Genomic DNA, 27,279 nt, shown 5'->3' with positions numbered 1-27,279 from the left:
AGCACTGTTGCCTCAAAACAAGAAGTTCAATTCCACCACTAGGCCAGGTTCTTTTACATGTCTTTGCATGTTTTCCCCATGTTTGCCTGGGTTCTTTCTGGGTACTCCGGCTTCCTCCCACATTCCAAAGACAGGCAATTAGTGGGATGAGATTAATTGGTAACTCTAAATTGCTCCTCTCGCCCTAAGACAGCTGCCCACATAGCAGACAGGTCTGACTTCTGGCATAGTAAGTGCTATGTCATCAGGATATGGGCCAGGCCTGGCATAGATGGCACTGTTTATGTGATGGCATGCCACACGTGGCTCGATTATGGTTTGGTTTATGTGGCCCAGGCTCATAGAACACAGGTCTTCCCCGGATCCGGCATCAAGATGGCACTTCTGACCGACTGGTGTCCTGGCAGGGTGTATGTCAACCAGATGTGGGCCAGGTCTGATGGCACGATTTATGTTCCTATTTTCCTATTTTAGTTAGAAGACCCAAATGCCATGTTGCAATACTATACAGCTATGGTAGCCAACGTTTCACATGCAGGTTTGACAGGTTTGTGAGTGTACACTTTATCCAAAACCTAGTGAGGGTTTACCCATGTTTCCTACTGGGTAGCTGTAGCTCACGAGGTAGAGCAGGTTACCTACTGATCGGAAGGTTAGTGGTTCAATCCTTGGCTCTTCTAGTCTTCATGTCAAAAGTGTAAATGTAAAGGAAGCACTCAGTTTAGAGAAAGTGGGTGAATGTGGCATGTTGTATAGAGCACTATGAGTAATCTGGGAGAGTAGAAAAGTGCTATATAAAAATCAGTCCATTCACTGTCTGAACAGAGTTTCGTCATCTTACTTTGCACTATTATGTTCCGGCACATGTTGTTATTACATGGCTTGATTAAGGTATACATTAGGCTGATATCTGGGGCCAGAGCTGAAACTGTTTTGGGCCAGCACAGGGCCACCAGTGTGTCTGCAACTGGCCTTGTGCTGGCCCATGTGTGGGCCACCTCTGGCAAACCAGATCTGGGCCACCAATGGGCCGTCATTCCTCGTGGTAGGTGGGCCGAGTGTAAGCACATTGTGTGGCCCAGATCCAGGCCATACCAGTGTTGCTATGTGGGTGGGATAGGCTCCAACTGTGCAACTTTTACCATAACCACAATGCTGCTTTTTTATTCCAAATCTGAACCTAAACATATTGGTTTTATATTTTCGAACCTAACCAAAGCAAAGTGACACCTGTGTTTTTCTATGCAACTACTGGGACAAAGTATGCTTACTCAGTTGGTAAAGCTTCAATTTCCTGGTTTTGCTTTTGTTTTTGTCCACTTACCAGATGACTGATGGCCTATCAAAAGTCAATGTAGCTGATGAGCATATTTACTTTATTGGCACTTTGCAAGTCAAAGCATGCCGGAAGTCCAGCTTCTCAACTTGATAATTAAGGGCAGTTATGTATATAATGTATCTATTTTTATTCTCCAGAATTACCCAATTAAAACAAAGCATTTCCTGCTTTATTGTTATAGATGGTCAGTGTCACTTTGTTTTTGTTGCTGTTTTGCTTTATTTTTAACGAGAGGGTGTTACAGTTGGCAATTAACTTTTTATATCTGCTAGAGACTTTTCTGTCAGGATCCTTGAATATGATAAAGGGATAAAAAAGTACAAGGAGATTAGAAAAGTGTGGATTTTTCCATAGCGAAGGCTTACTGGTGTCAGCCAGATTATAATAATAATCAGGTGTAACTGAAGCAGATACACACACACACACACACACACACACACACACACACACACACACACACACACACACACACACACACACACTTAGATTGAATGTTTGAAAATGCACTAGCAACAAAAAAAGAACATTCTTGAAGGTTTAAAAAATCATCTCAGAAATGTGCACGCACTTACAAATACTGCATATCTAATAACACACGCACACACCCACACACAGATTACCAGCGCCTATCAGCTGTGGTATCGCGTCAGCCTGGTTGTGATGTTAAAAGCTCAGCCTTTGGGCTGTATGTTAAACAGATATGGAGTGGAGCATGCTAGGGATTAAAACTACAAGACACACACACATTTTTGCACACACACAAACCCGAGGGAGCGAACAGCGATAACCCAGTCATTATCATACTTTCATAATTCCATTTAAGAATTCAGCTTAGCCGCAGCAGCAGCTGGATGTTGAGGAAGTTGGCTGTGTTGAAAAATCTGAGGGTGAATTATGAGGAATCACTGTGCTAATAATGTAGAGGTACATTATTGAGAATAATATAGCTTCAGAAAAGCTCAAAGGCAAATCATAAGAAATAATTCAGATAACAACTGGTGTAAAATCCTCTTTCTGAGGAAAAAAAAGCATTTTATAGGATTTGGATGTCAGACTATAATATTATAAGGGCTTGGGAATTGGAAATAAAAGAATATAGAGCATTAATTGTAATTCATTAAAGGGCTCACTAGGAGCTCTTCAGGATGTAATGCTGACTAGAAAACAGAAATACTACATGAAAGAAAAACTTGGTAAAGGAAACAGAAATTGCTAGTATTGTCACACATTTGCATTAGGCTATACTTACTTACTACAGTACTTGCATTGGCCCAAGACTTTAAAAACTACTGTTAGCATGAGTCACAGTAAGAAAATAAGAAATTGAAAATCAAGACCTGATATGTTTTTTCTACTTAGTCTTTATTGCTAAGCTGTATCTATTGGAAACCCATATCTGTCAATTATAAGTAAAATACTAATTATTAGCAGAACTGCTTATTGGTGAATTTGTGCTACTTTTCCTAGAGTAAGAGTAAATACCCCCAAAACGTTACACTTTTTTAGCATTTGTTTGTGACTGCATCCACATGCTAATTTGCTCCACTTATTAAATGTGACCCTTAGTCTGCTAACTAAAGTAACATTGCATATGTCAGGACTTTGAAATTTTAATCCTTAAAACATCAACGACAATGTTTCAGGTTGATGCTTCTATCCAGATAATGGTCCAAGCACGAGAGGGTTGGTGGAACTGTGAATCTCTATACTTCTGGATCAGTTCATTTTCTAAGATATTTCACTTTAAAACCATCAAAACAGCAGCCTAAGAGCAAAATATCACATGGCTGCTGAAAGTTTCACAAAGAAAAGTTAATCAAGTTAATGTAAAATTGTAAAGAGCACTGTTTACCCATAATATTGAGCAGGTTTGTGTGTGTGTGTGTGTGCTTATAGTGTGTAGAGTGTACACATTCTGCATCTTGATGCCTGATGCAACCAAGCAACAATAACTGGAAATTATTCATCAGAAACCAAAGCCACTGAAAAATTTACTGGACCAAGAGTGTGTCCATGTGTGTCCAGCATGATACCGTGGAACTAGAAGAAAAATAGGCCTGCTGTATCCACATGCATTTCCAAGCTTTTTTCCAAAGATGAGTTCAGATAAGTTTTTATCCGCTGTGAATAGTTCCTACCTGTAAAATGTGGCTTCCTAGGTGAGGTTCGAAGATCTCAGAGGCAACGGCGCTGGGACTTCTCCTCCGCTGGGTACCGATAGCTAAAGACACACACACGCACACAAGGAGAGAGAAAGCACAGGACAGGACAGAAGAAGACTGGTGAGACTCAGACACATTGATACGAGCAAAGCTGCACTCACACACGAATACGTGTTCACAAACACACAAACACTCACGTTTATACAGCCTAGCATGACAAAAACACACATGGCACAAGACAAGAGGAACCAGTGAGTTCAGCTCTGAACAGTCCCAATTAGTGCCACAGGTTAGCATTGTCAGTTGCACTCGCTAAATCAGCCCCATCCTTTAGGTCATATGAGCTACTAATAATGCTAACAGGTTTCATTCAGTGACATCATTTGGCAAAGCAACAGCATCTAAGGAAAACGTATTTGTAATGCAACATCATTATATATTATAATTAAATACACTCTCATGCAAGCAAAGTTCAAGTATCTCTACGTGAAAAAAAAATTGTTTCATAAAATCTGTAACTTCAAAATTAGAAGGTTATTTATTCAATCGTCTACATTGAATAAACAAGGTTGACATTAGACCTCAATCTTTATCTAAGGTACAAAGAAAGTTCATGTTGCATTTTCTCACAGTTTATGTGACCATAGGAGTAGATGGGGTTTGAAAGTAGCCAGAACTTTAACCTCTGTATCATGAAAAGCTTCCAAGTTGATGTTTTAATCACCACCGATCATTCACAAATGCTTTTCGCAAATGCTTCCCCTCAAAGTTATTATTACCTTTTTTTTAAAAAACACAAGTCAGTGACTACTCTTCCCATGTCCTATTATTTTTTTATTTTCTTTTTTTGCGAGTAATGCATCTCAGTAATGCATTGAGGATATATATTTTGTATCAGGAGTGTAGAAAAAGATGGAAGTTGTCACCATAGTAACCAGGAAAAAAGTTTTAAAATACGTGAAAGGCATTATATTTATGGTATTTTTTTGATCTGTCGACTGAATCTTCAACCAAACATTCAACCATCAAATGCTGACTTTCACTTGCCTTTTAATCAGGACACATGAGATTGAAATTTATGTTGAGGAATGCGCAAAAAGTTTTGTGTACAGAAACACGAATCAGTAGGTCGTGACTATATTGCAGACTGTTGTGACATCAGGTTACCATTTAATAAGTTGCATAGAAAATCAACAAAAAAACTCCAAACCAACGCCGCAGTCACCAGCCCCTTTGCGAAGCTGCTAAGAAACACAAGCTGGCAACACTAAAACACCTTATGGCAGGACATGAAAACAAATAATGACCTCAAGGGCTGTCTGTAATCTCTTATCTCTCATCTTATCTCTTAAGCTCTCTTTCTGTTTTTATCCTTCAAGCCATTATTTCCACAAATATTCATGTGACCATCCATCTGCATCGTGAATTCAAAGCTGGATTCTGATGTTCTCATATGTAACATCCATTATATTAAAACCCCACAGATATCAAAACAGTGTGAGAAGGCGGCTATAATTTGTGTACTTACAGCCCCCTATAACTGTGCACATAGCTAAAGGGGCTAAATACATCATTTATACCAAATTCATGCACCGTAAATAACTTTTTAACGGATAATGTCACAACAGCTCCTCAGTGAGTGACAGGAATATCGAGGAGGGAATCTTTTCCTCTTTCCCTTGCTTTTTTTTCTTCCTTTGCCATTTTTTCCCCTTTTTCCTCTTTTTATTTTTAATTCTCATCTTCCTGTCCATCATTGTTTATCTCTAGTGAGTGAGAGAGCTAGGGAAAGGCAGAAAAGACAGACAGGAGTTGAGAGAGAGAGTGAAACAGTTTATAGCTTTCTAAAATTTCACCCTGAGGGCAAAACTCTCTCTACAGACAAAGTCAGAAAGCACAACAGCTCGAGAGATAGAGGGAGGAAAGGAGAGAAAAAGTGAGATGGTCAGTGTAAAATTTGGCCCGAGGTTAAACTGTCTCTCTCTCGCTTTCTCTTTCTAGATAGAAGACAAAGAGAAAGAGAAAAGACTGACGGTGGGAGAGAGACCTCAGTGCTGTCGCTAAGTGCATAATGTAAAGCTCAATCATTAATATAGGCCAGAAAAAGATCAATTCAACAACAGACGGTAACTTAAAAAAAGCCTTGAACAAGATGGTTCCCAAAAGCATCTAAAGTATTCAAGCAGCCAATATGAATTTTATTTATGAATCTGCTTTTTTTCTTTTAAAGAACTTAATAAAACTATTAAAAGTCCTTTTGACTTCAAAATGAGTTTGAATGCAAAGCAAATTGAATGTTTTTGTAAAAAAAAAAAGTGCTACCAGTTAATGTCTAAGCCTTGAGACAGCTGGAAAATGGAAATGGACAGCACAGGAGAAAAAGCAGAGTGAGACAGTGACAGAGAGCGAGACAGGCACACAGAGGGGCATTAAAGCCCACTAAAAGAGAGATTTTTGTGCCCTGAGGTAATGTTCTTCTCTCTAAAACTCTCCGTCCTCATCTCCCTGCAGACCTCATTACAGCAAATTTAAACACACACCAATAAAAACGCTCATATGCAAGCCTCCCGTGTGCTTTTTTGGAAGGGGGTGGGGTTGAAGCGACAGAATTAGCTTTAATTAATGACATAACAAAATGTGCTTGTGAATGAAAGGGTTACAGAGTAAAAAGGCAAAAGGAACACAAGGAGAGAGTAGATGGGATCAAGGAGCTCAGTCTGATCTTTGTGTATAAGTATATACTTTATTTTATATATAATATATATTCATGTGAAGAAGAAATGACTATAAGCAAAAGGAGCATGCCTACATGTTGAATAGATTGTAATAGGGAAAATTTTGCTGATCAGATGAATCTTAATTTTTACTGTTACTATCTTTCAATAAAGGTGCTATATAAATAAAGTTATTATTATTATTGTGTTTCCTGCAAAAACCTGACTTTTTACCTGCAAATTGTAATTACAGGTACCCTTATTCGCAGGTCTTATTATGAAGTGTTATTATTATTAAGTGTGAGGTAAAAATCAAGGAACACTAGTTACTAGGAAGATGTTGTGTGTGAGTTAAAAAAATACAGACAAAGAATGATGTGACACTGAGGCAAGGACGATGGAGTAAAAGAGAAAAAAGGACAAAAAGGGATGAGCATGGGGGGGTAAATAAAAAGAAAGGTCAGAAAAAACTGTAAATAAGACCAAACTGGAAAAAAGACAATCAAACTGTATGTACAAAAGTTATACTAGAGTGTGTGTGTGTGTGTCTGTTGTGTGTGTGTTGTGTGTGTGTATGTGTGTGTGTATGTGTGTGTGAGAGAGAGAGATTGTCCGACCATCTCATTGGAAAGTCAATTTAACTTTGCTCTGAAAGTCAAACATTACAGCTGTTGTTAATTTATTTTCTTGTTTAATATGAAATTGGCAACAAACCAGGGATTCCTCTGCTCTGTGTGTTTGTGTGTGTGTGTGTTTGTGTAGGTGTGTGTGTGTGCGTGTGTGTGTGTGTGTGTGTGTGTGTGTGTAGGCTTAGAGCCTCTGCCCAGTCCTTCTCGCTGCTGGAAGGTTGGATTAAAGGAATAAACGACAACCTCCAGACTGCTGGCCAAACCCTGCAGAGGGCTGAGCGAAGAAGAAAGGGAGTGACTGTGTAGGTGAGTGTTAGAGAAGCAAAGGAATTTGTATGTGTGTGACAGAGAGTGAAGAGCGGGAATCTGTACTGTTACGCAAACAGCCAATTCAATTAGTGGTAGGTGTAAGAACATTAGAGAGAGAGACAGAGTGCAGGAGCGAGAGAGGATGTGCGAAAGGGAGAGAGAGAGAGAGAGAGAGAGAGAGAGAGAGAGGGCACCCATTTTGACAAAATGTCAGAGGCAATTTATCACGACCTAACAAAAGACCCCAGGGATAAAGTGAGAGAGAGGAGGAAGGTGTGAGGACTGAAGGAAAGGAGGGAGAGGAGGCAGGAGTGAAGCATTACTCTGGGAAAGAAACATCTACAGGATAACAGAAAGGAAGTAAGGAAAAGGAAATGAGGGATCTGTATTAAGAGAAAGAAAGGCTGCAGGAGAGGATGTAAAGTTAGAAAAGGCACCCTGTGGAAGCCCTACGCAGGAACAATGTAACGCACCAGCATGAAGGTAAACATTGCATTCATTGGACAACTCGGCAGATGATAGAGTAATGGAGGTTTAATTGAAGAAAGAAAAATCTTTGAAAAAACATATTTCGCAGTGATGTGAGACTTGTAACAATATAGTGACTGTTCTCTTATAAAACTTTATAAAACATGGGGTTCCAATCAAGCCTGCTGGAAGATTTTACAAAGCCCAAAAAAGCTGCATAGAAGGGATTTTTATGTTTAGGTTTACAATCTTCTTCCTTACAAAGACACTGACCATGGCCTGCCATAACCGAGTAACTGCATGTGGGAAAACAAAAATATTCTCAAGCTGTTCAGCATCAGGTTTGTAAAATAATTATTAGGTTTTAATTACAGATTAATTGTGTGTGTTTGTTGCAGTAAAAGCACAAAAAACAGTATAACACAATAAAAAGATTTTACATTAAATTATGTCCTATGTTTTATTTTCTTTAGTTTATTCATATCCCGAGACAGTAAAAGTATCTGTTCTTGCTCTGATATTACATGACAGACTGCAGAAAGCACTAGACTGAGAGACACTTCTTTCTGTTACACACAACAAAGTTTACAGCTCGTCACATAAATGAGAGCCAGTCAGCCTAAAGCAGGCTCTTTCCCTCTGAAATGAGATGTTTGGGCCGATTAACTCTGACAGAGCCGCTCCACTAAACCTGCATCATTTCTCTGCTTAAACTCCTTCAGTAAGACTTTTACTGTTCAGCACAGAGATGTTTTACAATGTAACCGCCTGAAGTCAGAGAAAAGGAGGCATGAAAGTAAAAGCAGGGAAGATGCACTCATACATGGCTTCATTGATTAACCCTCTAAGGGCTAACTAAACCTAGCCAATCACTACGTGTATTTTTTGTTTTATTAGTTAGTGGTTAGTGGGGTTAATGTTAATTGGTGATTTTAAATTATCTATAGGTGTGAATGTGAGTGTGAATGATTGTTTGTCTCTTTGTGTCCCTGCCTCTTGCCCTATGGTAGCTGAGATAAGCTCCAGCACCCCCGTGACCATAATAGGGATAAGTGGAAGATAATGGATGGATGGATGGACATAGTCACTTAAATGCTACATGGTTAAATTTGGGGGGGGGGGGTTTTGCCAAAATTTAGGCCAGTTTTAAAGCTGATTATCATTCCATTTCAGAATCTGTACCATCAGCAAATGAATACAGAATTGCTCATTAATTTTCTATTATTTCTATGTGTCTCATCAGTTTTCAGAAAATCAGAGCTAGAGTTAGATGAAATGTATGGATGATGTAATTGTCCCCACTTGATGCTGATGAGCTAAGTGAATAACTTTGACTTTCTTATCACATTGAAACATGTTGCTGGGAAACCCCAGGATAAAGCACCACTTAATATTTGGGAACAGCACTCCCCGACAACAGTTGTTTCATCCAGTATGATAAACACCTCACCACACCACTAAAGCCTGCTTGGGACTGGCTCAAGAACACAGGAAAGAGTGTGGGGTGTGACCTAGCCTTCAACCTCCTTAGCATTTGTTAATGTTTCAGTCACACTACTGAAAACGGTGGTTGGATACTGCAATGCAGCCAAAATTATTACAACCATGTGGAATGAACTTGTGATCATGTTGCCTTTGAAATGGTAGCTTTGAAAATGGGGTCTGCGAACACTGGTAGTCAGTTGCCATCTTCAAAGCAACTTTGGAGTGTCAAGAAGGCAACAGAGATGGAGTCAGTTTGCTCCAAGTCTGCAACTGATTGGGGTCAAATTGGCAATTACACACAATCTTTTTGTGATAATAATAATTAGCTGTGATGAATCCACAAACTTTCCTCATTTGTTGCCGCCTGTTGCAAATCTGTTACCATCTAGACACACAGAAATTCACATTCAGTACTTAGATCTAGTCCAGCCAGAACAGCAATTGAGAAATTTCTCCATAAATAGCGACGTACTTGCTGCAGGAAGGACACTTAAGTGCTAAATGACACAATGACACTTGACAGCCTTGCAAGATTATAACCAGATTATGTCCAGTTGGTTACCATTGTCATTGTTTGTGAGTTCTGATTCAGATAAAAGGCATCATAAATTTTAAATTTAGATTACTTAAAATCCACAATTTGTCAGTTTTTTGCAATTTAGTTTTCATTGTTTGTGGTGCTAATAGTGTTACAGATTATCAGTGTGATTCTGGCAGAGATGCAGTAAGATAACCGTGTTTGTTCAAAAAGTTTTTTTTTTAAATAATCGCTTGTCATTTGCATTATTATCGATGGTTTACTCATTTATTTGAAATATTTAATGAATGGGTCATTGTTCTTCCCTCTTTGGCATTTGTGTGTCCAATCTGTGAAAGCACATGGCAGAGAGACTAAAGCATCATCTCTCTCCTATAGCCTAACTATGTACAACACAATGACACACAAACACACCCACACACAGAGTATCACTTAAGTTATGACTTTTTCTTGATTTTCTGTTCTTAAGTTCATTTTCTTTCTCTCTCTCTCTCTGGAGTTAAACTGATGGTTCTTCCAGACTTCCAGACTGCACACACACAAACACACACACACACGGCCTCCTGCATGCGTCTGAATGTGTGCGTACCATCATCTTTGCTGTCTCTCCACTTGGCCGAGTGCCAGCTGGTGTGTGTTGGAATCAAGGACAAGGGAGGACACAGAGAGAGCCAGAGAGTGTGAGGGGGTAAAGCAACAGAGTGACAACAAGGAGGAAGAAAAATGGAGTCAAAGAGGAGGACAGCTCAATGGATGGATAGAAAATGTAAGTGGTAGTAAAGGGAACAACTGGGAAATGCAATGACAGGAAATGAACAGAAAATCTGGGATATACTGAAAAAATTGTTCCCTCAGATTCCACTTATTTTTTTATTACAGTAAAAATATTAAAGAAGCTATTTAAGCTTTGTATTCATAGTATGAAAATTGAGATTGAAGTACATAAAACCGGGCAAAATTTGTGCTTTTTAATTTTTTCATCATCTTTTGAACCCTCATATCTTGTGTGCAGAAGAGCTGAAAAAAATGAATTCAAATTATTTGAGAAATTGCAAAAACATCCATTACCACTATTTTTTCTACTACCAAATCTGACCATTGTTTTCATGGAATATATCATTGTTTCAATAGCAAATAATGCATGAGTTTAATGTCTATAACAAGGAGGAACAGAAACAAGTGTTGCTCTCAATAAAACTGCTGCAGCAACTGGATGTTCCCCTCTAAAGTAAGTAAGCGAAAGGGACCGGCCCTCTTGTGCCAAGTTTTCACAAACGCAAAATGCAATGGAGCAACAAATTGCAACGACAGCATCTGAGGAGGCTGTCACTCAAGAGGTAGTTGGTGGTTGTATGTTACTGCATTAGTAGCAGTCACATTTACCAAAGGTAGGTGACCCACTACCTCTGCATGTCAGTGGTTCAGTCTCCTTCAGTCTGCAAGTCAAAGTATTGCCCCGGACGCATTTATGTGAGTGTGAGTGTGCTTAGATTAATAAAAACAAAACACCTATGAATGTGTGGTTGTGTAAATGAGGCTAAAGTGCTTAAATTGCTTAGTAACTGTATCATTTGTAATAGAGCTATTTGTTTCCAATAACTCATAGATTCTGAGCTGCTGCTGTTTAAAAAAAAATCACATTTGTAAAAATGGATTCTGAAATCGATTAAATGCATTAATCAAGAAATGAATCAGAACATTAATCCATAATGACAATATTCATCAATCATGACCCTGATTAAAGTAGCTCCACATAAACTTACTAGCAATAAAATGCTGGTTGCACATTATTGCCTAAGTAGCAATCACATACAGTATAACAGTCACAGCGGCCATTTTTGTGTACTGAATATTTTTTCTTTCCAAAGCAGGAATTCAACTGTTAATGGGATATTTGTTAGAGTGAGAGCACTTATAGTAAAAATAAAATATGCAAATTAGAAAAAAAAAACCTAATCATGACATATACTGACTTAACTGAGCAAGTCAAAACTGTCATCTTTATGTGTATCTGCATTTAAAGTTAGGAGACTGAGACCAATAATTCAAATGTTTTTTTAAATTTTTGCTATTATAAATCAAAATTTTGGCACACGCTGCCTTCTTTGGGCTAATGATTTAATCCTAAATCCACTGTTTATTGTAAGTAAATTACTAGCAGTAAATGTTTGTCCCTCTCTATGGAGTTGAGTATGGCAGCGTCTTTCCCCCATATACAAAAGGGAGAAGCTCTATTCACAGAGCAGCAGTAAATTCATATATCTGCAGGATTATAGAGCAGCCAAAACCTATGTTGAGTTATTAAAGTTTAGGGTGAAAAGCATCCCAGGTTTGAATGATTTCTCTTCAATATGCAAAGACGCAGCTGACATTGAGTCTTATACTCAACCAAAGTTTCAAGAAGGAATCACTTGTAGATTAGACAAAAAGGCATTCTGATTATTTACATGCATGTAATGCATTACACCTAACAGCAGTCAAAGATTTTATACGTGTTTATGACAATAAAACACAGATGACATGTTCACACTCTTGAGAGCCTTCAGAGTGCAGTCAAAACGTATTTGTGCCCAAAATGCTGACTTTAAATAATCTTATTACATGTGTATGTACAATGTAGTACCAAGCTCGTTTTTTCTTTCATTATTTACTTGAATAAATAAGCCTCTCATTTGCTATATATAAGCTACATTTCACTCAGAATTATTGCTTCATGTGTACGAGAATAATTTGTGTGTGTGTGTTTGTGCGTCAATCTAGTGTGTTTGCTGTCAGTCTATAACCTCGTGAGATTTGAGGTTTCTCTTGTGTCTGAATTTGTACATGATCGCCTTGTGTCTCTCTTACACACACACACACACACACACACACACACACACGCACACACGGAGCGGGGGCTCAGTGAGGCAGGAAGGTATTGGCACTGAGGGAATACAAGGAGCAGACAGTAATTAGGAACCAGCCTACTGTACCATAGGCGCATGCACACACACAATCCTAGAAACCAGATATGTTCTTGGGCACACACACAACCTAGACACACACACACACAGAGTGTAATTAGGTAGGGGCCTTGATGCCCCAGTGGCGAACTGAACAAGCCCCTGAATACCCTCACTGGGAATGGTTGAATGCCATAATACGTGGGAAAGGGGCATGAACAGACACACACACACACACACATTAATTAAGTGGCAGCCTACTGTGCGTGAAGGGAACAAGGTGGTAGACGGCCGCAGCGGGAGTGTATGTGGACCAGCAGCAGTCAGGATTAACACAAGTCGACCTGCCAGCGGCGAGCACCACCACATGCTTGTTCACTGCTTTTCTTCAAGCTTTCGTCATTTCCTGTTTAGTCATCATCAAAATCAAAAACCCACCTCGTGAAACACGTACTATTGTGTCAAAAAAATCTGTGTGTATGAATTAAACTAGTTCTTCTATATATAAGTAAAACAGAGAAAATATTAAGTGATATGTTGATGTAAAAGTAATTTTTCTCATCCGGGCAATTGGAGCTCTTTGAGAATCAGCGTAAATTATCTGTAAAACTCTGTTCTGTATGAAAGTAATGGGTTAAACTCATCTCAGCTCTGAGCCAAGCTGCTGAAGCAACTAACAGAGGGAGTGAAGGCAAAATGGAGTGATGTGGGATGGGTTAGAAAATGCATTACAGGTTTACCTATGCAACCAAAGCCTGGGATATCCATTAACAGCCAACAGTCCACTACAAAGCACTGTAAGGTTAGGAGATTGCTTTTATATGCTTTATTTTCTGTCTATGATTGTACTTTTCTTCATAACATGATAACATTTGTTGCAGAGGAAGATTAGTTGGTATGCAAAAACCTTGTGTGCCATTACTCTACACTAATCCCTGGGAAAGAATCTCTGTAGCTTGTATAACAGATTGTAATTCAGAGAGTCATTTTTTCCACTTTGAAGTGAGATTTGAAGTGTCACAGAAAAGGTTTATCAGTTTTACAACTTCAATAACAAGTCAGAGTAAGGAGCTCTTGAAAGGAAAAGAAGTAACTGAACTGTTAAAGCTTAAAAACATTTTATTGATGGAGGAAACAGTAATCCTGGGTATTAGTGACATAGTTTAAGCCATTTACTGCGCTATGGTATAAGCAGGTATGGTGGTCGATTCTCATATCAGTTTTGTGATTTTGTGAATTTCACCTACATACACATAAATATTATAAGCTTGCAGTGAAGTCTTCATGCAAAAAAGAAAGGTCACGATGACTTTCTGTCGCTTGAATTTCTGAGTTTACCCCACCAACTGCACATCCTGTTCTCACATCACGGGCGCTTCGAGGCACGAACATCGACTTTTCTTCTTCTGACAGAACTACTTTAACAAGTTTCAAATTTAAAATTGTAAAAGCGCTACTTACTTTTCAAGAAAACTTGCCACATTTAAGATACTAAATAATGAAGCATTATTGTCTGTTAGAAACTTCATTTGGCATGTCGGGGTATTTTAGACTCTGGCTGGTAAAGCAAATGAAGTGAGCAGACACACTGCTGTTCTCCTTGGTGTTAATCTGCTGTTAATTTGTCTGGACTGTAACATGAGACAGAGTGAGCTGCAGGAGTTTAGAGTGAAGCTGTTAGTCATTAATTTAACAGACTCGGAGGTGAACGAGGCCACATGTCTCCATTATTCTCTGTCACACTGTCACCACACATAATAACTTCACCAAAGGGCTCAGTCTATCTCTCTCGCTCTGTGTATGTGTGTGTGTGTTGGTATTTCACTATATCTACATGAATATAGTGTCTTTCTGCATGTATTTAACAGTTCATTAAAAAAAATATTCTGGCATTGATGCTAAATGAAAAGCCAGGAGGTTATAGTTCTATTTATTCATTGCTTTGCTTTGGCTAATTTCATGAAAATTGAGGATGTTGATTTTGGATGGTTGGAAGTACAGAAAGACCCTTTTGTTGGACTTAGCATTTGTTAAAGTTGCTTTTACTTACAGCTTAATTTCACTTGCAGTTTGGTTAGGATTAAGCACGGAAATCTTCCTATTTTGGATGAATTTAAAACCACAAAGATTTATTTTTCCCGTTAACCAAGCTAACTACTTTGTGATTTTTATCTTGAAAGACGCTGACTAAATAAACTTACTGAAATGTTTTGTTCCACATCTACCGTTTCTTTGGAGAAATATGAGATATATTTATCTCAAAGCTAAAAGTGTTGCCCTCATGTCAACACTAAAGAGAACATGACATGACAGAGAATGAGTCCTGAGCCCTGGAACCCTGATTGCGGCTCGCACTGGGCTGGGTGGGCTCTAGCGGGGTTGGCTGCCTGTCGCCTCTGGTCCTCGTTGACCCCCACCCCCTGGCAGGAGAAGAAGGTGAGCTGCCCATCTGGGGCCTCCGTCCTTCTCCTGCTGCGATGTGTGGCCTCAGGTCTCTGGTACTCTTGGGGGCTGCCAATGGCCGGCCCGGTTCTCTTGGATCCATCTCTGTCTGCCTCTGGCTCCTGGGGGGTGTTATTGTGACTTCTCAGCCTCATTTTCAAGTACACTTCCTGACACGGACACACACATACACACACACACACACACTCATACTTGAAACTCTCTCTCACCCAACAAGAAGATTGTTGATTTATGTACCTGTGCATTTCAAATCTTTGCATTCCACGTGTTGTATGTTTGTTTTTTCTTACAGGTGCAGTAGTTGGTGACATTGTGCATTTCTGTCTGTACTCTATCCTTATGTCCCTCACGCCCCTTTTTTTCTCCTGCCTGTCCTGTCTAGGACACTGTACTGTATACCACATCTAATGTAATAACTGAAATAACACAAATAAAAGAAAGCAGAAATAAGCAGATAAACCCTGATGAAACATTCTGATTGCTCTAATGCATTCCTCAAGACAAGAAGGTTCAGTTGTGTAACTAAAACGTCTTCCTCTAAAGGGTCTTCTCAACAATGAATGTAAACAAGAGCAGGACAAATTTCTTAGTGAGTCAGAAGTGTTTCAGAGTGAACCCTCTGACTCTTGATGCATTTTCTGATATTATATTCGATTGCAAATTTGCTAGCAAATCGCCTTAAATAGCAACCCTTAGCAATGAATGCAGTCATCTTTTCACCTCGTTTTACCACTGATTACTGAGAACTGTAGAACCTGATCTTGAATGTGCTCCCTCTCGGTCCATGGAGGAAACTACCTCCGCAGTAAAAATTAATGATCTTTGACAAACTGTCTGACAAGAGAGATATGGGTGATGCAAGGTAAAGGATTGACAAAGTAAGAAAAGAGGAGCTCAAAAGAGGGGAATTCTCACAGCTTTCTCTGTCTCTTCATTTCTATGGCTTTCTATCTTTCTTTTTTTGCCTTCTATCTCTGGATCCCTATTGAGACATAAGCTGCACAGATGAACATTACATACTGGACAGAAAACAGCTGAATGCCACCGATGATTAGAGGAGAGATGGATGGAAGGAGAAGAAGAGACATTAAGAAGAAAGAGTGAGAGTCAAAGAGAGGAATGGAGAGGCCGAGGCAGAGAAGGAGGAGGTGGATGTTAATTAATTATACGCCGTCAGGGTCTAAATCATTTTCTTTTAAATGTGGAGTTGTCACAGTGTCTCATATTAAACCCTCAGAACCGATTTTGAAGAAAAAGGTTTCCACATCAAGAAATAATTTGGAAAGTCCTTATTGTGCAGCTGTGGCATAGCAACAGAGCTAAGGCTTAGAATAGAACTGATTAAGGCGAAGAGTTAAGACAATTTCAGTAACAAAGCACGCTTACAAAAAGCATTATAATCGTAATATTTTATTACATCACTGACTAGTTTTAGTTTTATGAATACTAAAACCAACGCTACATCAATCTATGAACTATGAATTCTGAGATTAGTTAGAATTGTGACTTTAATCTCGGACCCCCAATTACATAACAAAGATTTACAAAGACCCAAAAACACCCAAAGGTCCAACTCATACTTTGTGTCCATGGTGTTTATGGCCTCAGTATTAGCATGGTGGACATTGCAATGTTGGGTTTTGAAGCCTTTGCATTTTTCACACAGAATATTCAATCAGTAAAATGATCAATATCACTTTAATTTGATCAAACTCTGTGATTGTTATATATCTCTCATTATGGCAGGGGTCGGCAACCTGCGGCTCCGGAGCCGCATGCGGCTTTAGTCCTTCTACTGCGGCTCCGCGTGGTTTGGGAAAATAAATTAGAAGTATTTAGTTGAAGTGTATTTTATTTATATTAGTTCTTTTTAACGTGTAGTTCTAAATTGGAAGATTATTGTGATATTGAAATATAAAAATACAATTATATTTTATTATTTTTTCATCGCTCAAAATAAGCGTCACACTCACGGAAGCCGGTGTACGAAACGCCGTGCATTTATCGAGACTTTCAACCCCAGGTAGGCAAATTATGGATCTTTGGATCCACATTATGTCAGCAGCTGTTCTCCACCGTGAACTATGTTAAAAACAAACACCGCTCACGCCTCACAGACGACAGCTTACAGTCCTGCATAAAGATGAAAGTGACTTCGTACAGCCCCGATTTGCAGACGCTGTGCGCAGAGGTTCAGGAGCAGAAGTCCCATTGTAAACATACCACGGCACTTTTCACACGGTTGCTGTACACATACAGCCGGCTGTAGCTTTTCAGCTCACAGCCAACACACACCAACACAACAGCAGAGAGAGCACAGACGTAAAGGCGGCGAGGTGTGATTGCGGGTGCCGCTCAGGTGCGTCCGCCTTCCCCTACAGACCACGCCCCGCCACACATATTAATCAGGTGAAATACATATTCAGGCAGAATTTTGCAAATATCTATTTTTAAATGTTTTAGCAGCATAGTGCTTTTATTTTTTAAAAGTCAGGTCAAGGCTCCAAAAGCCCAATGCTGATATAAGGGTGGCGGCTCACAACAGTTTTTGTTTGCTACATGGATCATTTTAGTTCAGCTGGGTGTCTTTCCTTTTGTTATATTTCTTTAAGAGTTCAAAATGTGTTAATTACATAAACAAAATGTAATTTTCTCTGTAGCACTTCATGGATTTCATAAGCAACACAGCTTAGTTGTTCACACAAAGCATAAAGGTAAAAATACAGTGTTATCTTCATTTTAGATATCAAAAAATTTTTGCAGCTCCCAGTGTTTTCGTTTGCGTGGAAACCGTGTCCAAATGGCTCTTTGGGTGTGAAAGGTTGCAGACCCCTGCATTATGGAGTACTGCACATCTAAACGTTGCACTTCTGTCACATCTTGGTCTTCTGTGGTATCAGGTTTAAATGTATCATGTTTTAAATAGGTTTTTTGTGCAGGTGTCACATTAGAAATAAATGGCATGACTTAGAGTACACTGAGTGGTAGAATAAATGTTCACTTTATTTCTGCAACATCCCTCTTTTCTCAAATTTTCACCCATGTTGCTTTTTTGCTGTATAATAATACTGCAAATAGGGATCCCCATCCCTCTTGACCGAAGTAGTATCAGCTCTCAGTTCATCTTAAGCAGATCTCAGGCTTTTGTCAAGGCAAGTAACACAAATAAAGACTATTGAACTTGTATGGCAATACATGCCTCTGGTTGCGTCGACCACTTTGCATAATAACAACTTGAGGAGGCAGTAAAAAGACTAGTAGCAGTGTGAAAATTAACTCAAAATGATGTTTGGGTGTTTTTTGCTCTTAATTAATCTGCCATTGTGCTCACGTTAGCCTGATCTGATGGGAGAGTCAGAGCTTAAGCAACCTGGTGTCTTAAAACACTGAGAGAGTGTTTAAGACAGAGCAGGGCAGAGAGAGTTACTGCAGTCCTTATCAGAGTCCAGTTCTTATCTGCAGGTCTGATCCGCACACACCCACACACTTTATTAACTGCAGCACAATACAAGCCTGCAGTGTTTGCGATGGAGAGAAAGAAAGAGGAAAACAAATGCCCTCTCTTCAACTATTTTATTGGAAGTGAAAAACAGGCTGTGTGTGTGTGTGCGTGTGCGTGTGTGTGTGTGTGTGTGTGTGTGTGTGTGAGAGAGAGAGAGAGTTCATCCAGAACAGCAAAAGAACAGAAAACAACAGACTGAAACGAGGCTGTGAGCCACAACCCAGTATTTACCTGACACTAAAGACAATCTTTACATCCAACACACAATCTGAAAGGGTCTCTATACCAACCATCATATATGTGAGTGCTGTAATACTAAGAAAGCAATTTAAGAGAATGATTACCTTCATCTGTGAGGCGTTTCCAGATATCACAGATCACATAAGAATATATCCCTGCCCTTGTTGTTTGAAATGAACTATTAAATCAATCCACACATTTGACTCTCCAAGTTCAGTTTTCACTTTAGTTATAAGAGGGGAACATTTACCGTAGATTGCATAAATATATATTATTTATAGCTCTTTTCAAAACCATGATGTCTTCATCTGATGAATTAAATGTACAACATAGTTTTGGCAGGAGGCAGAGGTTTTGGCTGCTGGTGTTCAATGATTTCATTCGGTTCCAGGAAGTAAAAAGTGAAGCTTAAAATAGTTCCAGACGGTTCAATGTCACAACTTTTATAGCAGAGGGGATTCGGTGCCAGAGCAGCTTTTACTGTTCAACTGCAGTGATGGAGGACAAGTGGTGAAGGAGTAAAAGTAGGACTGAGAATGTATAACAAAAAAAGATGGAAGGTAATGTGGGGAAAGAAAGCACAAACAGCTTATAGTAGCAGATAGGGGAAAGAAGGGATTCAGAGGAGGCTGATCTGGAGAAGATGAGCAAAGGAAGACCAAATTTGCAAATGGTTTACCTTGAAAGGAGGAGAAAATAAGAGGAGCAGATGAAAAGAGGAGGCATGGTAGTCCATCAGGGTAAAACTGGGTCATAACAGAGGATGGTTGAATGTAAGAACAAATTGGCAAAGGGAATTAAAGAGGGACTGACAGAAAGTGAAGATTGACAGAAGGAGGTAAAGACATAGTTCTAGGTGAAGAAGACATGGTGGACAAAGAGAAAGGGAAAAGGCTGGAGGGTAGGAAAGGAAGAAAGATGAGTGCCAGAGAGTCATTTTTAGAGTTGGCTTGATTCCCAGGAGAGGAAACGCCGAGAAGGTCGAAACCACAATCTGACAAAAGGAGTCAGCCAACAAATGAACTAATAAAAGAATATAAGAATAAATCAAGACATTGATTTTTCTTTTTTACATCATCGGTGTGGTTTCTTGCTCACAAGTGAAGTCATCATCAATCATCAACCTATTTCTCTATGAGGAGAAAGTGTCCCAGCATGTTTGGTAGCATATGGTGCACTGTGTCTATGGAATACTTAAGCCACCTGCTGTGCAACAGTAAATCTACTTAAAGACCCGTCTTTGACCAACTTTATCTTTAAGGCTGTTGTTCTTATCACTCGTTTCCTGTAGAGTCTTTAATAATTTCATTGGGCATTATTAGTAAGGCTACGTTCACACTGCAGGGGAAAGCGCATCAAATCTGACTTTTGTGACCCTATGCGACCCATATCCGATCATGGTATGACAGTGTGAACAGCACAAATCCGATATTTTCAAATCTGATCTGGGTCACTTTCGTATGTGGTACTGAATCCGATACATATCCGATGTTTTAGAAAGCGACTGCTGTTTGAATGGTCATGTCGCATGAAACCCGTCTTTTACGTCACTGACACAAGACAGACGCCAATTATCAGCGCCGGAGAAGACATCGTTAACGCTTCCTGGCCATCCCGTGTAGATGTTAGTGAAACTGTTGGGAAGACAGCGTTGGAGAAACGTGAACATTTTATTTGTACTGTATAATCTGCAGATTCTGACAGAAATCTGCAACTATCCTTTGAAGCACCGCTCCTCTAAAACAGCAATAAGGATCATTATTAGGCCACATGTGAATAACACAATAGCTTTATAACTTAAAGCAAAATTGGTAAAAGTAAAGTCCGAAACAAGTCTTTATATTAAGGGCCATCAGTCAAACAATCTGGTCTGGGTCTGACCAGAGCGCGTTGTGTGTGACGTCTTTTTTTGCACATGCGGGCCGCTTTGAGGGTTCACACTAGAGTACGTTTGCTGTCACACAGCAGACAAAAAAAATCGGATTTGATCAAAAAATCGAAATTGAGCATTAAGACCTGCAGTGTGAACGTTGCCTTGGAGTTCATTGTAAAGACGTAGAAAACTTACTAGGAAATCCAGTTCTTGACCCTCAAAACGTCATAGACCCACTCTCTGGTTGACGCCACAAAACCTTTATAGAATGGATCTTCTTTTCTTTCTGCTGTACAAGAAATAACCCCTGGTCTACCATATTAAAATCGTCACAGTATCAGTATGACCACTCAACGAAAGAGGTAAGAGGCACTCTAAAAACAGGTAAAATTTCAGCACTTTACACTTTAGGTTTTAGTGGAGTAATAAGAACAGAAGTGGACTGCAAAGAGAACTGCTTGGTTCATCCACTGTTTTATGCGCTTTGACCTTTACCACCTGTGTAGAGTGTCCTTTTGGGACAGGCTGAACGGGGTGGGTGGGTGGGAGGGTATTTCCTGAGAGTTTCTATCAGCTGAGAGTACTCCTCTCTTGAGCAGAATGCTCTTCACTGTAGCGCTGAGTGGACATTTAACCTCCCCACTCCAGCCTCAACAGTTTTGCACAGAGAGTAATAAGATGGATATTATCACTACATTGAGGAGAGACGAGTACTGAGAGAAAGACTGGTGGAGAGAGTGGGAGATACGATGACAAAATGATGCCGTCAAGTAGATCGGATGGCGATAACGAGTAGGGCAGAGAGAAACGGTTTTATGGAGATTATCACTGATTTTGGACTACGCTTACTCTCTCACTCCCAAATATTCAAATGTGCTCTTTTTTCACCGTCACTCTCTCACCCAGTGTTTTTGGCTGAGAAACACAAAGAAGAAGGTGTTGCTGCTTGAAGCGCAGCATCTTGTGATCCAAACAACATCACAGATGAACTCAGTCACTGCCGCCTTTGATTCCAGCTTTTCTACAATCTGTTGCCAGTTTCCTGGAGAGGTCTTGTTTTTCTACATTGGCTTTGTTGCACCGGCACTGTTGGCAACTGAATGATCAGAGTAAGTAAAACAAAAAAAAAACACTAAGCACCTGCAATGTATTCTAATGAGCAGTGGGAAGCTGTCAGAGAACCAGTAACCAAGGAGGGGTTTTGTGTGACAAAATAAACACTGTGTTTTTCTAATCATATTCATCTTCCAAGTTACTGAAAACACTGCAAGTCTGCTCGAGATTGACATGGTCATCATGACATCACCCATGGGGTGGCTGTAGATCAGGAGGTTGAGCAGGTCATCTACTTAACAGAAATTTGGTGGGTCAGTCACTTGCCGCTCCAGTGTGCATCACAAAGTATCCTTCGACAAGGTACTAGCCCCAAATTGCTCTCCGATGCATTTTTTGGAAAACGCATAGAAAAGAAGTTCCTGTATGAAGGAGTGAATGTCCTCAGGTAGAGTAGAAAACCATTATACAAGCCCTCTGGCCAACACAACATACTGGTGTTGGCCAGAGGGGCCGATGGCGCGATATGGCAGCCTCGCTTCTGTCAGTCTGCCCCAGGGCAGCTGTGGCTACAACTGTAGCTTGCCTCCACCAGTGTGTGAATGTGAGAGTGAATGAATAGTGGCATTGTAAAGCGCTTTGGGTGCCTTGAAAAGCGCTATATAAATCCAATCCATTATTATTATTATTATTATTATAAAACCTGTCCAGTTACAATTTGCTAGTAATGCAGTTTTATGTATAGTGAAGTAGTATATATAGTGTTTTATTGCTACTTTTAGGAAAGGAACCATTCTAAAAAATCCATCCAGCATTCGTCACCGTCAGCAAATAGTAAAAATATTAATGATAAATCATCATAAATAAATCATGAAACAGTATTTTTTAATCTTGTCAAATTTATCTTCTTAAATGGTGATGGAAGATTGAGGGGAGTTTTCTGGTTTCTGCTTGCCTTTCTGTAAACGTCACCGCTTGATATGTCAACATGTGCTCAGATTGACCCTTTTAGTTGTGTCTAAAATAATATTTAGGACAACAACATAGCCGTCATATTTTAAAACCAGTTTTTAGTTGGTTTTTTTCATTCAATAGATTTATAACTGTAATTTTAGTGAGTATACATTCAAAACATGGAAATTCAACTGCAGCACAAAAGATCTGTAACTAATAAAATTTAATATTGGTGTGTAGCTCTAAGAGCAGTGTTATTTTCCCTCCAACTCATCTATGTTATGTCTGTTTTCCTTCTCATGCCATCCGCCTCTACTTCTTTCCTTCCTCTTTCTCACTTTCTGGATTTTCCTCCCTGTAACACTCTGTTTTACAATTCATTCCCCTTTCTTCCACATCCCTTTGCACCTTCATATCTGCAAAGAGTGTAATCACCTGTGGACTCTCATGCTTAACTAAACTGAGCATACACACACATACACGCGCACACACACTTTTCTGCAGGTGGCGGTGTGTGACGTTGACTAATGTGATGCTGGTTGAGACATGTTGGCGTTAATCGATTAGCGCCGCAGCTTGACAGCGTGACTGCACACACACACACCCATAGCGCTGCCGTGAAATCAAGGAAATGGAGAGAAAAAGACTTTGGAAATAGGAAAGAAATATATAGAAAAGATTTGAGGACACAAAATATGTTTCGGCAAAGAACACGCAGAAGACATTGTTAGGACAGGTAAAGTTACAGAGTGCGTATCTGTTTTGCTGTAAATGGAGCCAATATCTGCTGCCTGCATCACACTGGGATAAAACTTAAATAAGTAAATAATACACAAAACCATTTTTAGCACAACAGCATCTGATCTGTGTCACTGCTTCATATCAGAATAACACAAAAGAATTGATCAACTGATACTGAAGTAGGGAACATCCTAAACTGACCATTAATGATTCATTAAACTGCCATGATAACATGTTCACCACTTCTTCAAAGTCACTCAAAGAAAATAAATATTTATTTTTGGCTTTTTTTAAAGGATTTTTAACACTTCGTGGGGACAGTGTTCATTCAGAAAAATGCAATCAGTAAATTTCACTTCAGTCTATCAAGTTTTTTTGCTGATATTTTGTAGTTTGTCAGTGGGCAGCAAAATTATTCATCTCCCAGCACTATAGCTTTTGGGAAACTCACCTTGCCAGAGTTTAGATAGAGGGAATGACATCATGCTTCTATGTTTACCTGCGATGAAGCACGGCATGCGAAATGCCGTAAAACGAGTCAAATATTACTTTAGAACCACAATTCGCTGTGTGTTTGTGCGTCTGCACCAATGCAACAGATGGTTACCCACCAGGAAGCATCATTAAAGAGACACTGAGTGGTTTTGATTAAACAGCGAGTGTCATTAACAACACTGTATTTCATAATGTCATTAATGAAGGCCATGTTTCAGGAAGACATACAAAAGCTGCAACAACTGCAGATAACTCCTGTTTTAATCTTGCCATAGAGCTCCTTTATAAACCTAAAGGTCATACCAGGAATGAGGCAGATCCAGATCTTTCAACAACGCAGACAAGAAACACAAATATAAAGAACTATTACTTTCTTCAACCAAGAATACAAATACAGAAACAGAAGATTTCCCTCAGATAACTTTCCCATATGGAAAAGAAATAGTAAAAAATTATATGTGATTACTCATGAAAGTGGCCACTTTCTCATTACTTTCATACAGTGGGGCAAAAAAGTATTTAGTCAGCCACCGATTGTGCAAGTTCCCCCACTTAAAATGATGACAGAGGTCAGTAATTTGCACCAGAGGTACACTTCAACTGTGAGAGACAGAATGTGAAAAAAAAATCCATGAATCCACATGGTAGGATTTGTAAAGAATTTATTCGTAAATCAGGGTGGAAAATAAGTATTTGGTCAATAACAAAAATACAACTCAATACTTTGTAACATAACCTTTGTTGGCAATAACAGAGGTCAAACGTTTACTATAGGTCTTTACCAGGTTTGCACACACAGTAGCTGGTATTTTGGCCCATTCCTCCATGCAGATCTTCTCGAGAGCAGTGATGTTTTGGGGCTGTCGCCGAGCAACACGGACTTTCAACTCCCGCCACAGATTTTCTATGGGGTTGAGGTCTGGAGACTGGCTAGGCCACTCCAGGACTTTCAAATGCTTCTTACGGAGCCACTCCTTTGTTGCCCGGGCGGTGTGTTTTGGATCATTGTCATGTTGGAAGACCCAGCCTCGTTTCATCTTCAAAGTTCTCACTGATGGAAGGAGGTTTTGGCTCAAAATCTCACGATACATGGCCCCATTCATTCTGTCCTTAACACGGATCAGTCGTCCTGTCCCCTTGGCAGAAAAACAGCCCCATAGCATGATGTTTCCACCCCCATGCTTCACAGTAGGTATGGTGTTCTTGGCATGCAACTCAGTATTCTTCTTCCTCCAAACACGACGAGTTGAGTTTATACCAAAAAGTTCTACTTTGGTTTCATCTGACCACATGACATTCTCCCAATCCTCTGCTGTATCATCCATGTGCTCTCTGGCAAACTTCAGACGGGCCTGGACATCTGGCACTGCGGGATTTGATTCCCTGCCGTTGTAGTGTGTTACTGATGGTGACCTTTGTTACTTTGGTCCCAGCTCTCTGCAGGTCATTCACCAGGTCCCCCCGTGTGATTCTGGGATCTTTGCTCACCGTTCTCATGATCATTTTGACCCCACGGGATGAGATCTTGCGTGTAGCCCCAGATCGAGGGAGATTATCAGTGGTCTTGTATGTCTTCCATTTTCTGATGATTGCTCCCACAGTTGATTTTTTCACACCAAGCTGCTTGCCTATTGTAGATTCACTCTTCCCAGTCTGGTGCAGGTCTACAATACTTTTCCTGGTGTCCTTCGAAAGCTCTTTGCTCTTGGCCATGGCGGAGTTTGGAGTCTGACTGTTTGAGGCTGTGGACAGGTGTCTTTTATACAGATGATGAGTTCAAACAGGTGCCATTCATACAGGTAACGAGTGGGGGACAGAAAAGCTTCTTACAGAAGACGTTACAGGTCTGTGAGAGCCAGAGATTTTCCATGTTTGAGGTGACCAAATACTTATTTTCCACCCTGATTTACGAATAAATTCTTTACAAATCCTACCATGTGAATTCATGGATTTTTTTTTTTCACATTCTGTCTCTCACAGTTGAAGTGTACCTCTGGTGCAAATTACTGACCTCTGTCATCATTTTAAGTGGGGGAACTTGCACAATCGGTGGCTGACTAAATACTTTTTTGCCCCACTGTATATTGTTTTAGTAAGTATCCAAAACATGCAAGTTTCATTATATAATTTTTTCAAGGGATCTTATATCTGTTTTCACTCTTATATGCTTTTCATACAAGTTTCACACAAGACAGATACAAACTTTATAAGATTTATATATATCTTTTCCATTGAGCAAGGATGCAGAATTTCATATATAAACAAAATGTAGTTCAGTTGTTGGCCAAAGAGATCGAACTTCAAACCATTCTACTTTACCACTTTATGGAGATGCTCCATTTTTCCAACAATACTGCCCCATTAAACACAGTAGAGACCTTATTTGATTAGCAATTAATTATTTTATCTGAGATACATCTTTAAGAAAGAAATGTTCAATCTTTCTTTTAATCTTGAGGCAAAAATCATTTTCATAAGTCTTCTTTCTGTTTGCCACAACTAAAGGAAAGAAGAAAAGGTAATTTTGACAGGGATGAAAATAATTACATTATTTACAACTTTACATACTTATAGGGACCCCAGATTTTTTTTGTATGAGTGAATGCAGGAATAAATCAAAATTAAATTGATAAAATAACACTGTATTTTCTGGCATCACCCACCATTTAAACGCCGATCCACTAATAAATTGAATTGCTTGTGACGCATTATTTTTGATGGTTGGTCAGATTGCCTCAGTCTGTGCTTATTTAAAGCTGACTGAAAAGACTCCCAGAAACAAATCTGTAGGCGAACAGCAGCATCTAAAACGGTACATGTATGGCACAGTACAGTCTGTCATGGTTTGTTTTGTAGAAGGCAGGAGAAGATGAAAAAATGACTGGGTAATCTAAATGTTGGAGTACTGTGTGGCTTCCAAGACGCTGTATTGGCTGCCGTCTACTCTGATAAACTGCATGTTATTAAACCATCCATTGTCATGCTAAATGCCCATTTTTGGCCTTGATACCCTATGTGCTTTGGTCACGCTGCCATATCACTGAAATGTGAATACAGAATAAAAGAAACAAAGGAATAAAAGAACTTTGCATTTAAAGAAAAGGGTCATGGCAAACAGGCAAACATTCACTTAAACCCTGCAAATTAATTAAAAAACAATACAAATCTGTTTGAAACCCAAGTGTGTGCATGTGTGTGTGTGTCTGCTTTTCTGCTTTTGTCGATGTGTGTTTTTGTGTGATAAACTATCTGGTACAGTACAACTATGATGTATGGCTCTCATCCCCACACTGAGACACAGCACTGATAGGACACACAAATACACACTGGTTCAGAACTGATGCAGAAGCTTGATAACACTGCAATAAACTC

The 27,279-nt window shown here is 39.5% G+C and overlaps 1 protein-coding gene across 1 annotated transcript in view; it reads right to left on the bottom strand.

Moving 5' to 3' along the window:
* LOC120740294 (neuronal PAS domain-containing protein 3) overlaps positions 1-27,279 on the bottom strand; it is a 381,289-nt gene that overhangs the window by 172,761 nt on the left and 181,249 nt on the right. The window contains 1 exon segment of the mRNA XM_040042549.1: positions 3,478-3,560. Coding sequence (XP_039898483.1) covers positions 3,478-3,560 — 83 coding nt within the window.

Source organism: Simochromis diagramma, unplaced genomic scaffold, assembly GCF_900408965.1.
Source record: "Simochromis diagramma unplaced genomic scaffold, fSimDia1.1 OVJJ01000304.1, whole genome shotgun sequence".
Taxonomy (NCBI): Eukaryota; Metazoa; Chordata; class Actinopteri; order Cichliformes; family Cichlidae; genus Simochromis; species Simochromis diagramma.
Note: the sequence above shows the minus strand (reverse complement) of the source record. Positions and strands in the feature narration are given on the sequence as shown.